General features: G+C 43.5%; 1 protein-coding gene across 3 annotated transcripts in view; it reads right to left on the bottom strand.

Annotated features, from left to right (window-relative positions):
* The window catches only part of F13A1 (coagulation factor XIII A chain), a 59,491-nt gene that overhangs the window by 40,748 nt on the left and 2,352 nt on the right, over window positions 1-16,391 (bottom strand). For all 3 annotated transcript variants that reach the window (XM_053975672.1, XM_053975677.1, XM_053975686.1), the window contains exon 3: window positions 11,086-11,274. In XM_053975672.1, coding sequence (XP_053831647.1) covers window positions 11,086-11,274 — 189 coding nt within the window. The remainder of the gene's footprint in view (window positions 1-11,085; window positions 11,275-16,391) is intronic.

Genomic DNA, 16,391 nt, shown 5'->3' with positions numbered 1-16,391 from the left:
GCAGAACCCTGTTTTTTCTGCACTACTGCACTGCCAAGCAGAGGCCAAGCGCTCTTTCATGAAGTCCACACAGACGGAAGAAACACAAAAGAATCCACATGCAGATACCCAGTGCTTGGTTCCCCCCAAGCATCCACTCCTCAGGGACGTGGTGGGATCCAATTCTGGATGCCCAGAATATAAACCACCACACTGGGGCTGAATCACCAAACTTTCTCTGCTAGAAATGGGTCCCAAAGTATGACACACCTCCAAAGTACCTCACGTGAGAGTCTGCCTCACAGTAAGACAAATCACACCCCAGAGGAGATTATTTTACTCTGCCAACTCTAAAAGCAGCTAGACGGATAGGCTACATGTAAACATGTACAGTGCCAGCATTCAAACTTGTGTGAGGCTCCACCCCTTGAGACTGAGGTAGAGCCAAACTAAATCTGGAAGCCAACCGGAAGCATAGACAGAAGAGATGCTTGTGAGAAGGATGAGTTCCTTATCTCATTCTCAAATCTACTCTTCATTTCATATTTTAGGCTGAAAGTCAGTCTCTCTCATTCAAAAATAGGGTAATAAAAAGCAATCATGGCAGACGGAGGGACAGACTTCTATATTTTTCATTCCTACTATTTAAGAACTTCAAAATTAAACTCATTTGCTTTGCTTGCTTATTTTTATACTGCCGATATAGAAATAATCGCAGATCTGAACACTGCTACATTTTGGGAAAGGACAACTCCAGCTTTAAATCTGAAACTTGCAAGCTGCCACGACATTTGTGTTTCTGAGAAATCTGGGGCTACTGTGCTTCATCCAAGAGATTATTCTGAGCACATGAATTTTCATTTTGCAGATATTCAATGCACATAAATAACCCACTTCGCCCTGCAGGCCAGGGATGCTGTAACCCATGAAACTCATTCAGATCAGTGAGGAACACAATAGAAGGAAAAGACCTACAGAAGAATAAAGGACTAGAATAATAGAGCAAAATCAATAGAAAACACTAGAAGATAGAGCACTGGACACTTCAAATATAAACCATCAAAAGAAATCCAGTGTAGAGAGAAGAACCTATAGAGGTAACAGATCTGGGAGCTGAACGCATTCTTGTTCTTTGTAGTGCAACTGCGTATGTCCCAGCTTGCCTCTACAGTTGATATTTTGCTTCTAGTTTTGCCATAATCTTGTTCTAAAAAAAGCAGTCCACACAAACAAAGCAGCAGAACAAACCAAGCAGTTGAACTGATATCCTTGAAACTGTTAACAAGTGCTACTTTTAAAAATACCTCCTGTCCCTCCTTCAGAAAGGTGGGAGGGGGAGGAGATTACTATTTTAACTTGGTTAGGAACTGAAATCCTTGTCTTTGCTGGAAGCTGCATGTCGGTGTAGGAGCCTATTGGGGACAGGAGAAGCTGTGCTCTGGCAGCGACTTTGCACCACCAGGTCTGTTTATGCCACGTGTACGTACATGGGAGACTGCAGAATCACTTCCCAGAAAATCTGCCTACAGGAACCAGATAGGATCTCAAAGAGGCCACAAAAACTTTTCAAGATATCCTTATGGGACCACTGCCACTGGCACTTCATAAGCAGGTTTGGCAAAGAACCAAGCCTCTGGTATTCTCACTTTTTCTGAAAACTCAAAACCCCATTTTCCCTTCCAAACAAGGAAAGCCACAAGACACCCTAATATGCCTTTTGCTCGACAGGGCAGCAGCTGTAGGTGCTGTTACAGCAGTATGTAAGGTTCTTTCAGCCCCGAACCCCACACAGCTGGTCCCACAGAGTAAGAGGTCACTGCATTAGGTTGCTCACTCATGAGGAGAAGGTGCTCTTGGGCACCAAGGATGCTCTGCATCTCTGCAGACATAGCAGATTTGCCAGAGACGGATATCCTAGAAGTCAGGATACTTTGCGGGTGCTATAAATAATAAATACAAGAGAACATTGTTTCCTCCTGACAGACAATCATGATTTGGTGCTTCCTAATGGTTACATAAATCCTGAACCCCCAAGGAAGTTTGGGAAGATGGGCAGAGCCTTCAAGAGCACAGTGAGCAATTTCCAATGTTTTCTTGGAAGAGGGGACAGGTTGCCTAACCTTCTGAAATAGAACAAAACCAAACCAAACCAAAACCAAACCAAACAAAATGCAAATGGAAGAATAAGGGATGTAAATGAAAGAGTAAGGGAATTGTTATTTCTGTCAGGAGCTTGTGAAGCTGAATTGTAAACACACATCTAGACACCTGACAGCATCAGCCACACTACTCTCATATACACACATGTGTTGTCTTGATACTAGAGTGCTATAAAGCTGAGTAACTTTGGCAATGCCTGTTAAGGTTGCTGGCCAAATAATTCTTACATAGGCTCAGTACTATGTTTATCAACTCTGTAGGGAAGTCCCATCCTAGGATGGCTTGGCATTTTGACCTTTATCTACATCTTGAGCACACATTTCTGGCTGCAGTGGAAAAGTAGAGCCAGCTTTGGCTCATAGTTGAGATATCTGCAATGTTGGCCCTTTCTCAGAAGGAGTAACATGCAGTGGTGATTTCATTCTCTGGCTGAGTCTCTAAGGAAGAAGATTCAATACTATCCAAAGACTCATTACCAAAAGCCTGTGAATGTCTGGCAGTGCACTCTCTGAAGGCTAACTCAGAGGTTAGCACTCTCTGGTGCTAACCCAACCCAGAGAGAGGCAGGAGGCAGTTTGAGTGCATGTCAGGACTGGGACATGTAGACAAGATAAACCCTTTTTATGCTGACAGGAGGGTGCTGACATTATGCCAGTAGCATTAGCTGGCTCAGGATCTCTCCAGCTCTGATTTGCACCACGAATTGGCAGTCTGAACCATGCTCCACAGCCAGTTCTTTGTGGTTGCCTCACTCCCCAGTGTTCACGCTTGCGTTGGGTGTAGGAGGCCCTGGCCCTCACACAAGGACATTTCACAGCCAATTGCTCTGTGGCAGACAAAGTCATTGCATGACATCACACTGTTGGGATGTCCCTGTCTGCTCACTCTAACAGCACATGGAAATGGGAAAATCCAGCCTGTGAACTCAGAAAGTCTGGAGATTCCTGCACTGGATGATTTTTTTTTTTTATAGGCTCCTTCAAAAATATCATGTACTGAATAGAAGCTACTGACTATCCTGCCTTTGAAGCAGGAGAGGACAGGAGGGAACTCTTAGTGACCCCCTTTCTAAGGCCTCCAACCCTCTGCATTTCAGTGCTAGGTCCTGAACCGCAATGCTGCCAGAAGACATTAATTTTTACAGAAACCTCCCTTATACAGAACGTTTAATGGACAAACAAATCTATTTCCCCTAATGCACAGTGCACAGGTCTGCAATCTTTTGATACTTCTTTCTTAAGCTTTCTTATTCCACCCTGGTTTCTGTAGCTAACCAAGCTGGGGTCCTAAAGCTCCTTCTCACTTCTGCTCGACTCTATACTTTTTGGGGCCTCCAGGCACCCAGGAAAAGAGGAGCAAAGTAGCTGCTGTTGCTATTAAAGGAGTTCATAAGATAAATTAAAAAAACATGAATAAAGGCACCATGACTGCAGCGTGTGTGGATGTGGCCATGCATGGGATGTCCCCTGTCACACACAGACACTTTGCAGGGGCAAAGAGCGAAGTGCAGCATTTGTTAAAGCTTGCCAAAATCTATTTATGTAGCAGCAAAATTATGAGCCATCTAAACTACAGAACTGTGGCCACACACATGCGTTCAAAGTCAGTTATTTTCAACATATGCCTTTCCTCCCTAGCATGTCAGCTCTGGGCTCACCAGGCATGGAGGCAAGCTGTGTTAAATTCTGGGTAAAGCTGCCACACCAGAGAGGGATTTACAGCAACAGAGACAGGGTGAGAGATAGGTACAGTGAGTTCAGCTGTCAAAACATGAGCGGTCCTCCTCCAGTTATCCAAATCTGCCGCTGTTCTTTACAAGTGACTAACAGGAACCAGGGCTTGCTTGGCTCTATTCGGAAACTCCTGACTACATGTAGTTTAGTTTTCCCCTTGATCCCCAGTGGACATGCACACTGCTCTGTGTGTGTGTGTGTGTGTGTGTGTGTGTGTGTGTGTGTGCATTAAACAGCTCATAAATGCCAGGGCTGAATTAGTGCTGTGCTGTTGGCATAGACACTGGAGGGACCAGCAGGTGCTCTTGGATAGGTCCCACACAACTGAGCTTTACTTCCAGCAGTGAGGAGGGTAAGCTTTGTAGCACAGAGATTAGAGATCTAGTGAGCTTCACAGAACAGTTCCTTCCTGATGGAAGTGGGATACCTCAGAAGAGAAGGAGGTGAACAAAGCTGTATCTCAGTAGCCTTTGTCTTTTTAGGAATCCTCCTTGGAAGATTGGCTTTTCAAGGAGTCAAATGATCTGTCTCCCTTTGGAATATATATTACATACAGTAATTAACAATCTTCCTATAAGTTCATTTGTTTTATCTAGATACACTCTTTCATATAAAGGACAAAAAATCTATTTCAACACCATCCACGGAAGTATAATAACTGTGATATATTGGTAAATAACTTTGAGCTGGAAGTCACCAGTACAGCAGAGGTAAGCCTTTTGATAGCAAGCAGCCTTGGAGATAGGTGTTAGCATATGGGATTTATGACACGAAACACAGAGTAAAATATATTAGAAAGAAATGGGAGAGATGCTACAATAAAATTCCAAACAATCAAAAGAAGCAAGAAGAAGAAACATTTTTTTGTTATAACCAGTAGTCTCTAAATCTCTAACATCTCATCTAGGTTCCTACCACCGTCAAATTCCATTGCCTTCAGAAGTGCTATACAAAAATGTCATGGCTGGACACTGGCGCAATGCCAGCATCCCCATTAAACCACAACAACAAACTTGAAAATGTAGTAAACGCAAATATCTTGAAAGAAGTTTTGTTTATGGCTCCAGTTATGAATCCTTAACATCTGGACACTCTGTCCCAGCAGTGAATGTTTCTAGAACTTTACAATTGTAAAACACACACCAGAGCCACGTACCTTAGCTAGTAAAACAACTAAAAAATACAGCCAGATTTTATGTGCCACTTGATGCTGCTGGAGCAGTGCAAAAGTCAGCCTAATAAAGATTTCTTTGCATGAAATACTGCATTCATAGACCACCTCAAGGGACTCCCTCCTCTCTACTCCTCTGGGGCCCAGCTGGGAATTCCAAAGGGGAGGAAAAGAATACCCCAATGCCTTTGTTCAGAAATTGGAGAGGTTTGTCTTTTGCTAAGAGCTGGCAAACAGGTCTCTTATCTGCTGGGAGGCAATCTCTAGGAAATATGTTCTGCTGCTAATCAATTATTTTTTCTGTCACAAAATGAGACTCCAAGTTTAAACCATCAGGTGTTTTTGTATCTCTGCTCAATTTTTTGTACTTCTTTGTGAAACAAGGATATAATAAACTTGCAGTGCTGAGTTACCTACCAACACAGTGTGTCCTCTAGACCGGTTAGTTCTCTTGACAGTGCCAAGGAATCTCCTAAAACATGAAGATCCAAAGTTTTCCAAAGAGCAACTTTTTACCCAGAGTAAGAATTCAGCTCAACATCCCATCCCTGGGCTGGGGATGGGATCTCATGTTCCAGCACCTTTGGAACAGATGGGCTGGGGATAGGATTTCATATTCCAGCACTTCTGTTGGCTACAACCTGTCCTTCCCCAGAGCTGCTGAGGAGGATAGGTGACAGCTGAGGTAGCAATACTTCCCACTAAGGCAGAATTACTGCCTGACAAAATCATCAAAACCTCAATAATCCTGTAATCTTTCCTGGCCCAACTCTGCTGTGAAAACAGGGAAAGGCAGTGGACAATGTAGGACAGAATGAAGAGCTCCATTGATTCTGGTGTGCATATCCTGAACTGGACCTCTGGTTATTTAGTTGAACTCAGATATCCCTCTGACTATAAGTGGGAATTTGGTATCACCCAAATAAGCCATATGGGATCAGCTCTAACATCTTTATGTTCTTAGCTTCTTTGATGTGTTTATAACTATCCCTCTGGAACTGGCTTGGGAAGACTGTGGGAAAAGGAGCAGTAAGTGTCTCCTCTGATCTCAGGCCAGAAGCCAATGATTTATAGAAGCCTGAGGAGAGCATATGGACAGGTGCGTGGGTCTCCACACATGCACACGTGTGGAAAGGTGATAGTAGCCTGGGAGACTGGAATTTATGGTCGTTCCAGAAGTGCGTCAATGAATAAAATGCTCATAATAACATTTAGGGCTAGACCAATATATATGGATTTATGAAGCCATTTAAGGAAAACACAAATAGACAGCAATTTATGAGGATGTGGGGAAATACATCATTAGAGTCAGGATGCACTATATAAACTCATCAACCCCGCAAAGATTTACAGCCACGTACTGGAAACTTACTACAAAAAGCAAGATTGAAGGCCGTATAAGCCCATTTCATCATTCATCTGCTTTTCAGAGAAATCCCTGCCAGTGCAGCAGTGCCAGTGGAAACTTTGCAGCACCCACACCAAATTGGCTGTCCCAGGTGTGGGAGCTATGCTCAGCCAGGCTAAGCTTTGCAGTGTGGAAAACAAAGAGAAACACAAAATATCCCCATTACCACAAAGGCAGGAGTCAGGACAGATCAAGATGGTGAAGGAGTCCATCGGCTCCTCTGGGTTCACTGAGGCTCCAAACAAACTGGAATTAATCCCACTGTGGGGAACTAAATGTAAGCACAGCATCTGCATTTCTCTTGTGGCTTTTTCATCACAATCCCAGACCAATAAAACAAGTATCACCCAAGGGGTGATGCTCACCTTTCCTCTTGTAAAAGCCAGGAAGCAGGCAGAAATGAAGGAAATTTGTGGTGACGGAGCTGTGGCAGGGCTGAGGTCCAGCACAAGAACTGGAATTACATCTAATTACTCTTTATAAGTGGATATTTTTCCATGTGGATTTTTGGCACATTCATTGTGTTCCATACTTTGGCAGGCAACTATGGTACTAATTTAATAAAGGATTATGTACAAAACTGAATTATAATAATTCACATATTAGCATTTCAGTCAATTTCACCAGAGATGACTCTACAGAAAACAGTCTGTTAAAGCATGAACAACTTTAGTCATGAGGAACTATCATAGAAAAATGTTTGTAAAAGCGACTTTCAAGAGATTGGGGTGAAGTATTTATATATATATACAAATATATTTACATATTTATACACACACACATATATACTTGTTTATACAATTTAACCCATGAATTCTGTGAAAATGGCACTTAAATGGACTGTGGATTAAAAAGGATTGCAATTAAAGATTGTTCTCTGAGTGTTTCATATCTTGTTTCACATGACAGAAGAAGTATTTGTCCCAGGTACCCTTGATTCATTATCAATTAGAAGCATTAAGCAGTCTCTACTTGCTTTACTTGCTTCATTAATCATCATTTTAATGATGCAAAAGAAGAAAAAATAGGAGTGAAAAAAAAGAGAAAGTAAATTTTAGGGAATAACGGAAATAGAATAGTTCTGTGCACACCCACAGGACCAATCCATTACAATTGTCACATTTTTCAGGATTAAAATTAGTCTTTAATGTATAAAAATTCTGTGATGGATTAATGTCAACTTGGGGAACTTTCTCAGAGCTGGGAACTAATAACTTCTGAATAGTTTTGTAGACACTGTTGTACCAACAGCCTCCACTGCAGGCACAGCCATGCAAAAGGAGATTTCAAGTTTTCCCAGCTCCAACTGAATTCCCTGGGAGCCAAAGCCAGCCATCCCTACAGAGTAACTTTGTACCTTACGAGAATAGAACCTAGAACCACTCCAAATATTCTGCAGTTCAGGACAGCCTGGTCCACATTGTTTGGGGAAACACCCACACTCTTGGAGACACTCAAAACCTGCTCGTGGGGAAAGACCCAGAGATGGTGGAGAAGCTGGACCTGCTTTGACCAAGGGCTAGAGATAAGACCTCCAGAGGTCCCTCCAATCGAGGTTATTCTATTCAATAGTTTTGCTGCACCATTTGAAATCTACTGCTCAGGCACACAGAGTGCTCCTTGGAAAGGTCATCTCACAACAGCCCGCCAATATTTCTGTGTGTCCATCACTTTAATCTCCCAAACTCAGCACATTCCTAGGAGGTATACTCCTTTCAGAACAAAAAGTTTCTCTGAGCTCAAGCTGCTTCTGCTGCAGGGCTGTTGTCTGAGCCACTCCCTAGGGATAGCTTCTGCCTGACAGTACAAAGGGCAGGATTCACCTTCCCTGCCTTCAGTGTTCTTAAAGCCAAAGTCTGGTCTGTGAGAGAGAGTCAGGAGAGGAAGAAAAAAAATTCAGAAGAGAGTTCACCCCACTTTCAGACAGCAGGGTTAGACTCTGCTTGGAGGTGCCTGCCTCTCTCCCTTGCTCACAGGCAGCCTGGGCAAGAACTTTTTGTCTGGGTTCTGTTGTTCAGGCAGTACGAGAGGTGAGAGCCAGCTCTTCAGGAAGATAAACTAAAAAAACCTGGATTAAAATGGCCATTTTGTCAGCTCCCTCTGACAAAAGGTTTGAGAGCACAGCACTGAGACATTCAGCAGTCAGTTGTCTTTCCTAAGAGAAATTTCCTTTCTCTTATCAGCATTAAAATTGGACTCAATACTAAAAGGAGAAGTGGCAAGAGTCAAGCATAAAATTTCTGAATTTTCCTTCTCTGCTGTGGACTGTTTTTATTTTGCTCCCCGTTGCTAGCCTCTGAGAACAAATATACTGCATTTTCACCACATGTTCACAAAGAGAAACATTTGCAGAGTGCTGGGTGTTGACTAGTTCCCAGAAGAGGAGCTTGAACATCTCCCAGTTGAATCTCTGTGAGCTAAAGTCCTTGCAACATGAGGATAGTGGTGCTCACAGAGGCAAAGAAAAAACAGGGGAGGGCAATAGCATTGACCACTATCTTGTATCTGCAGCCAGTTGTCAGCCACCACGCATGGACACCTATCCCATGTCACAGGAAGGACAGCAATAGTGAAGAAGAGGGAAGGGAATTCCACCACACACTTGGGGCTAACTCCAAAGGAATCATTCAGAGATGTATTTATTGCAGAGACTCCCCTGGCTCAGGCTGTATTAACCCCATTCTTACCATGGCTGAAGATGAGAGTATTTTTATCCATACTTAGAGATTCAAGGTACAAACCATGTATGGATGTGTTAGGAAAGAGCAACAGAAAAATAAGTGAATGTGTTCTCTTAAGCGGATTGCGCAATGTCAAAAGTGTTAATTTTCTTTTTCCAACATAGGATATCTGATAAAAACAAATGCAAACTGCACAGAGTACAATAAAAAACAAATGTTCCATTTTCCACGTCTTCTTGATACAGCTGTTTGTTTTAAACATATAAAGATTAAGGGAACGCTCTTGAATTTAATTAAATCCCAAAAGAACTAATGATATTTATGCATATTAAATTTTTAAAGGCACTTGTGGCTGTTCAGCCAATCATTCACTGGACTGTCATAACATGCCTCCCAACCCTAATTTAAATTAGAAAGAAGAGAACCATGGAAAAAAAATGTGCAGACAGTAACATTTTCACTGCACATATGTTTAAGAGATAAACGCCTATCTAGCTTTAGAAGGCAACAAATCTAATAAATGGCCACATCATCATAATTCAATGATGGAAAAGACTCAGCGTTACAAATTTCAGATCTGCATCTCACAGGAAAGTAAATTAAAACATCAATTATAACCTAGTTTAAAGACTTTATAAGGGGAACGTTGATGTCTTAACACAGAAACTCCCAGATCAATCTAGATGAAGCTGGGTGTTTCCCAGAGCTGTGTTGTAGGGACCAGAATTTGGTGGGGCCATCTTTGGAGCATAGCAGGAAACCCTTTAGCTTCTCTCCTTTTCTAGTGAGATTATGCCTTTCTCTAGTCCCATGCCTTCAGTGAGTCAACAGGTACCTAAGGACCTGGGTCTCTGAAGAAGACTTCTCAGTGAGAGGAAAAAAGCTCTCTTTCTCTTTTGGCAATAAATCAAGAAAGTCTCTGATATGGTCCTGAGTAAGTCTCTCAGCACTGGTGAAGCCACACCTCAAATCCTGTGTTCAGTTCTGGACCACACACTACAACAAAGACATTGAGGTGCTGGAGCGTGTCCAGAGAAAAGCAACAGAGCTGGGGAAGGGTCTGGAACGTAAGTCCAATGAGGAGTGGCTGAGGGAGCTGGGGGTGTTTAGCCTGCAGAAAAAGAGGCTCACTCTCTACAACTGCCTGAAAGGAGGATGTAGCAAGGAGGGGGCTGGTCCCTTCTCACAGGTGACAAGCAATAGAACAAGAGGAAATAGTCTCAAGTTGTACCAGGGGAGGTTTAGATTGGATATTGGTAAAAATCTCTTCACTGAAAGGGTAGCCATGCACTGGAACAGGCTGCCCAGGGAAGTGTGGAATCACCACCGCTACTTGGGTACATAGTTTGGTGGTAAACATGGCAGTGCTAGGCTAACATGTCCATGACCTCAATGGTCTTAGAGGTCTTTTATAACTTTAGTGATTCTATGATTCTGGTCCAAAATTACAGTCGCTGAATTTTATCTCTTGTTACTAAGTTGTTTGTAAATGCAGGCTGAAAAGTTGCAAGATTCTTCCATCCAGTGCAACCTCCCCTCTTTATGCAATCAATATTTTGCTATTTCAGTTCATACAGTCACCTCTCCTACCTCAAACAACCGACTCCTCCTCCCTATATCTCCTAAACACTAACAAAAGAGGTTTCCTGTTCCACCTTCACATTGCCATACAGCATTAACCAGACATAACTTTGAAAGCTCAAAAAAGTACAGCCTCTTACAAAACAGAAACCCCCAGATTTTGCTCCTTTTCCTCTCACATGAAATTCTGTTGATTTTCCAAGAAAGGATTCAAACCCTGTTTAGAAAAGCACTTCCTTGCCTATGGCTAAGCCTGTTTTTATGGTTTATCAGTCATAACAGGAAAAGACCCATCCATTAAGTTCTGCTGTTTTTCTGTTTATGAGAGGCTATTGCTTTGCTGATGAGATGCAGCCTTTGCCAGGCACTTACCCATCAAAAACTCCAGCCAGAATTGGTCTGACTCTGGCTTGTAGGGTCGGTTGAACTCAATCTGGATTTGGAAAGCCTGTCCTCGACGCACTATCAGCTTGGGGTTGTAGTACTTGTCAGTGTGGTGCTCCTGCTTGTTGATCTCGTGAGGCTCCTTGAACATATAAATATCCACAACACTCAGGTAATCTGCAGAGACATGTAAATGAGGAGAGGGGGAAGGAGTCAGTGTGCTGAAATGTTAATATTGGTATCAACATCATTAGGGGCCCTGTCCTCCCCTTCTCCAGGGAAGGAGCAACAGGAACATGCTGGATCTGTCTGGGGCTTACATGCTCCTGGCTGAGAAGAGATTTATGGGCAGACACTTCTCTATCCACCTGCCATTTTCACAGATGCTAAAAGGCTTCTAATGCATGGTGACAGCAACCACAGAAAGAATAGGTTGTTAGGTGTTGGAAGCTGAATGACCCCAAGGAGAGTCTGGACCCATCTTTCCATTGGCAACAGCTTTCTGCAAGTCTGGGCCTTGCTGTCAACAAGTTTACCAGAGAAATCAATGGGACTTTGATGGCTGGGGCTTCGTGTCTCCCTTCTTGCAGCCCCCCATTTGTAAAATGCATATTCATAGGGGCTTTGTGACACGTAAATACATTGTTTGCAAAATGCTACCAGTGCTGAGAGCTGAAGAGCCTGAGAGGCAGTTAATGATCTTGCATTCAGCTGAGAGCTTGAATTGTCTGTATTAGATAAGGTTTGGGTGTACTGCATGTGTCTTGTCTCAGCTTCTCAGTACACCTCCACTGCTATTAGTGTCTTCTTATGAAAACTAAATATAACATTACAGCATATAATTACAGCATAGAGTTACAGGCAAGCAGCAGTAGGTTTCTATCACATGCACAGACAAAGCTTTGCTCCCTTCAAATTCAGGCTGTCTAAAGGGTTATAGCAAACTATAAGTAGTTTGTTCAGTAAATGACCAGTGTGGGGTGGCACTGGGATAGCCACAAGCATTTGCAGTCACCATAAGCTACATGACAGTACCATACCATGAAGTTGCACAATGGGAGTCTTCTCACACTATGAGAAACCACATGAAAATGAACTGGACATTGTTCTTTCACCTGCATGCTTAGGCACATAAATGTGAAACCTCTGCCAGGAGGAGCAGGACCATTGCTACTCACCACCAGGAGAGAGACAGCAGAGTAAAACTAGATTTGCAGCTCTCAGCTTGTCTTTCCAGGTGCTGACAGTTAGAAACAAGCTAATTCCTGCATTTTATACTTAGAGTGACAGAGCCAAAGTCATGCCTGGCAAAAAGAGCTGCACATTTACAGCAGCTGGTGGAGCTGTGTGTATTTGTGATGGTGGCTAATTTGGCCTTCTACTAAGCACACTGTGGGCAAGAATGACGTGCTTAGTAAATGAGTTGGACACTGAAGTCATTGAAGGCTGAATGTGGCCCCTTTCACAGAAGCTCAGCACAATTGTTTAATTTGTCAGTTCTGGACAGGCAGCAGAGCCCTGCAGGCAGCACCTTCCCTGGATGGGAAGCATGGTCAGCATGGTCCTTCTCCTGCTCCAGCCTGGGCTATGGGCAACATCTAATGAGAGTCAGAGGAGTAATGTCAATGCAAGTAGGTCCCATTCCTGCTTGCATCATTTCTCAGATCCCTGTCCATGTCCTTTAGGAAACAGAAGGAAGGTAATGTGCCTGAGGACACAGCATGATAAGGAACCTTTCATGGAAAAGCCCTGCAGAACTGAACCCAAAACCATCTGCCTCCTGCTAACCCTAATCTGCAAAAAGGCTAGAATACTCTGTTCAATCCTGAGTCAGGCTTCGAGTCCCATGACAATGTTATTGTTATTCTCTGCTCAAATCACCAGGCTTCTGGAGTAACTTCTGTAAAAACCCTCTGACTTTAGCATTGGCTGAAGTTATAAAGATGTCTGTATGAAACATTCTGCTCAGAAATCATTCTTACTGTCCCTCTGTGAAGTAGGGCATGTCTTCACCTCCCTCCTTGCAAAACTTACCAATGCTCCTTCAAAAATGCTGACTAAACTCACAATTGAATGACACCAGGAAGGAATTTTCTGTACAGGGATGAAGCAGGGACAAGGGAGTATCTCTCCCCTTATATCTTTCAAACCTATCTGGGCTGAAAGCACTACATGTAAAAGTGGTGTATTTTGGGGTTTTGTGAGGAGTGAAGCTATCAATAAGAAACTGGCTCAGCTTCTCCCTCATTCCAAGGAGGCATAAAAAAAGAGCTGAGGGTTTGTTTTGTTTTCATCTCTTGTTTTGCAATAAAAGGCAAAAGTGACCCCACCCTTCCTCTGCATGCTAGCCCCTTCAAGGAACTGCAAAGCTAAGCCACCCTGGGCTTTCAGTTCAGCATTTGCTTCATTTTATCACAGGAGTTTATATGGCTCCTGTCAGAACACAGCCATACACATCTGCAAAAAACACATTTCATTTTTGGGATTGGTGTTAAAATGTACGTTAAGCTTGCCAGATGAAGATAACCCATGGCTGAGCCTGTGCTAATTACAGTAATGGTAATTACGAAGAGCAAAACATGAGTAGGGTAATGGGACGTGCTAAGACCAGCACCAGGGTGTGATCCAAAGGAAAGCTCCAGGTGATGCTCAGCTGTGAGGGACAGGTGGCAAGTCAAGACCTCCTTTGAAGTCAAGTTCACTTGAGGGTTTGCCTGTAGCCTGGTCTGTTGTTCAGTGCAAGCAAGTTTGCTGCACAAGCGGCAACAGTGTGATGCTTTCTTAAAGCTTGTGTAATGTTAAGCTTGCAGGGCAATAAATGCGCACAAGGTTGAGCAGTTTTTCAAATAAAAAGAATAGCCTTCAAACATCAGGTTTCCTCAGACAACCAGAGAGGAAGGGCTTTGAATTACTACAAAAAATAGTGTGAATTTCCAAAGGAAGTGTCCATCACTCCGCTAGCAGGGGAAGCACAAATGCCTGGCGACTCACTGGACTCTGCAAGGGAGAGTGACAGGGCTGTATCCTCCCACCGAGCCCACTCACGACGACACACCGCGGTGAGATGAGCTGGACGGGACGAGCCACGGGGAGGACACGGCACAGAGATGTTCCCGGAGACACAGGCTTCCTGCTGAAGAAGCGCTCCGTTCCCGTCATGAGCATCTCCTCCCGCAGCTCCAGCAGCAGGCAGCCCACTGACCGGGCTGGGGACGCAGCCAGCCCCGGCAGCCGCCGTGCTCGCCCCGGCTGTGATTCAGCGGACTCGAAGTGGGTGTCAGCAGAGAGCTAGGCAAGCACAGGGTCTTACCTCATCCGAGAGTAGTAGCTAAAATAGGTCAAGTGAATCACACCCTAAAAATGCCTGTTTCTCTCTGTTGGCTGTCAAGGGAAACGAGGGTGACTAGCTCAGCTGTAGACTCCTACACTGCACAGATCAAGGGCAGAATTCAGTTAAATTTAGGCATCTAAATGATGTGAGCCTGGTATGTAACAACTTATTCTGGCCAGCTGATGGCTGGTTGCTGCAGTCAGTGGAGCTGAGAGAAGGGTACAATCACCATGGAACTGACATCCAGTGACTCTCTGGACAGCCTGTGCCCTCACCTCCATTCACTGGATGGCTCTGTGTTGACTACAATCTGACACAGGTGAAGACACAGGTGTTTAGATGTTTGTATCAGGTGCCCAAAGGCTAGAAAACACCTCCATTGTAACAGCAGAGATAAAAGCATTTGCGTGCTTTTTTTGAGTGTGTTATGGCAACGAAATCTGGGAACCACTACAGAAAAATCTGGACAGGCCAGAAGTGTCGGGGTGTGCAGGAGAAGAGGAAGGTGTCACAAGCAGCTCTCTGCCAGGATGTGCTCACACTCTAGAGCCTCATCACACTGTGCTACTCCTGCTCTGCCAATGGACAATCATTTTATCCCTCAGGCACAACACTGAGAGTGCTCCAGGGCAAGTTCAGCTCCTGAATGTCAGGTCAAGCTCCGTGAGGCAATAAATCTTTAAAGTGCTCTGACAGGTGACTTAAGCAACCTGCCCCAAACAGTATGTCCAGAGACCACGCTTGTATCAGCTGGTGCCACAGGCTTAGATCACAGCTGATGTACACCAAAACAGAAACGCTGCTACAGTCCCTTCAGGTGATCCTTCAGGTCACCCCTTGCATATTTTTGCTACAAACGTTGGAGAGAATTGCACAGCAGAGGTAATCCAGCTGTACAAAGAGGTTTGCTGTTATGCACAGATTTATTTTTCAGCCATACCAGTCCCATAGCCAGGTTTACCCAATGGCCATACAAACTCTTGCTTTGGACAAAGGATATTCTTCTCAACAACAGCATCACCTTAAGGACATGTTGGGCTCCTGCTTCAACTCACTTGACCCGACATTCCTAAGTTTCTACTGCATTTCTGAAAAGCAGGAGGCTGACGCCCACAAGCACCACACTTCATTCAGAGCCTGATGTGAAGAACATCAAAAAGCAACAGGAATCTTTCTCTTGGTTCTGGTAGGCTTTAGCTACAGGCTGCATTCCTTCTAAGGTATCCCACAGTAATACATCTCCAGTTTCTGTGAGTGTGTTTGGTTTGAAACAGTGTCTAGCTGGGACCTGCACTGCATTGCATTTGACAATTTAAACACATACACTTGCCCCGAAGCCACAGAGTTGTCAGAATAGGTTCAAGCAAAATTTCTGCAGTCTTAACATGCCAGTTGGTTTGCTCAGGCTTTTTTTTTTTTTTTTTTAAATAAATGCTTCAAAAAGAAGTGTGTGTGTATTGGGATGGGGGTAGGGAGGGGCGTGTGAGGAGGGGAATGTGGTTAAAGGCACATGATTAAGATTACAGAAATAAAGCTTTGCAACTTGTCACTTAAAATCTCTTTGCCTGTTTCCCAATGTGTGAAATTCAGTAATTAATTCTTGTCCACATTTATTAAGCACTCCTTCAACTCTGGATGAAAAGTCCCCTATGAGCATTAAGTAGTATTGCATCCAGCTACCCTGAGCTGCCACATTCAACAAGTTCTGCTTGTTCAATTCAAATAGGCAAAAAAATTAACGAAATTTCATTAATGAGTCATTCAGAATTTAATCCTGTTTTCTTTTAAACCAGATCTTACATATTTTTTATTTCTGGTTGACTCCAAAGAGCTGACACTGGGAACATACTTTGATTTGTTCATTCTCTACCATGATATTGTTTGTTTCCCCAGCCAAATGATTGAAACATTTTCCACAGAAGAATAAATAATCACATGGGTATTCCCTTTCGTCTCATGTTAT

The sequence above is a fragment of the Vidua macroura genome, chromosome 1, assembly GCF_024509145.1.
Source record: "Vidua macroura isolate BioBank_ID:100142 chromosome 1, ASM2450914v1, whole genome shotgun sequence".
In the NCBI taxonomy this organism is placed as follows: domain Eukaryota; kingdom Metazoa; phylum Chordata; class Aves; order Passeriformes; family Viduidae; genus Vidua; species Vidua macroura.
This window is presented reverse-complemented; position numbering and strand designations above follow the sequence as displayed.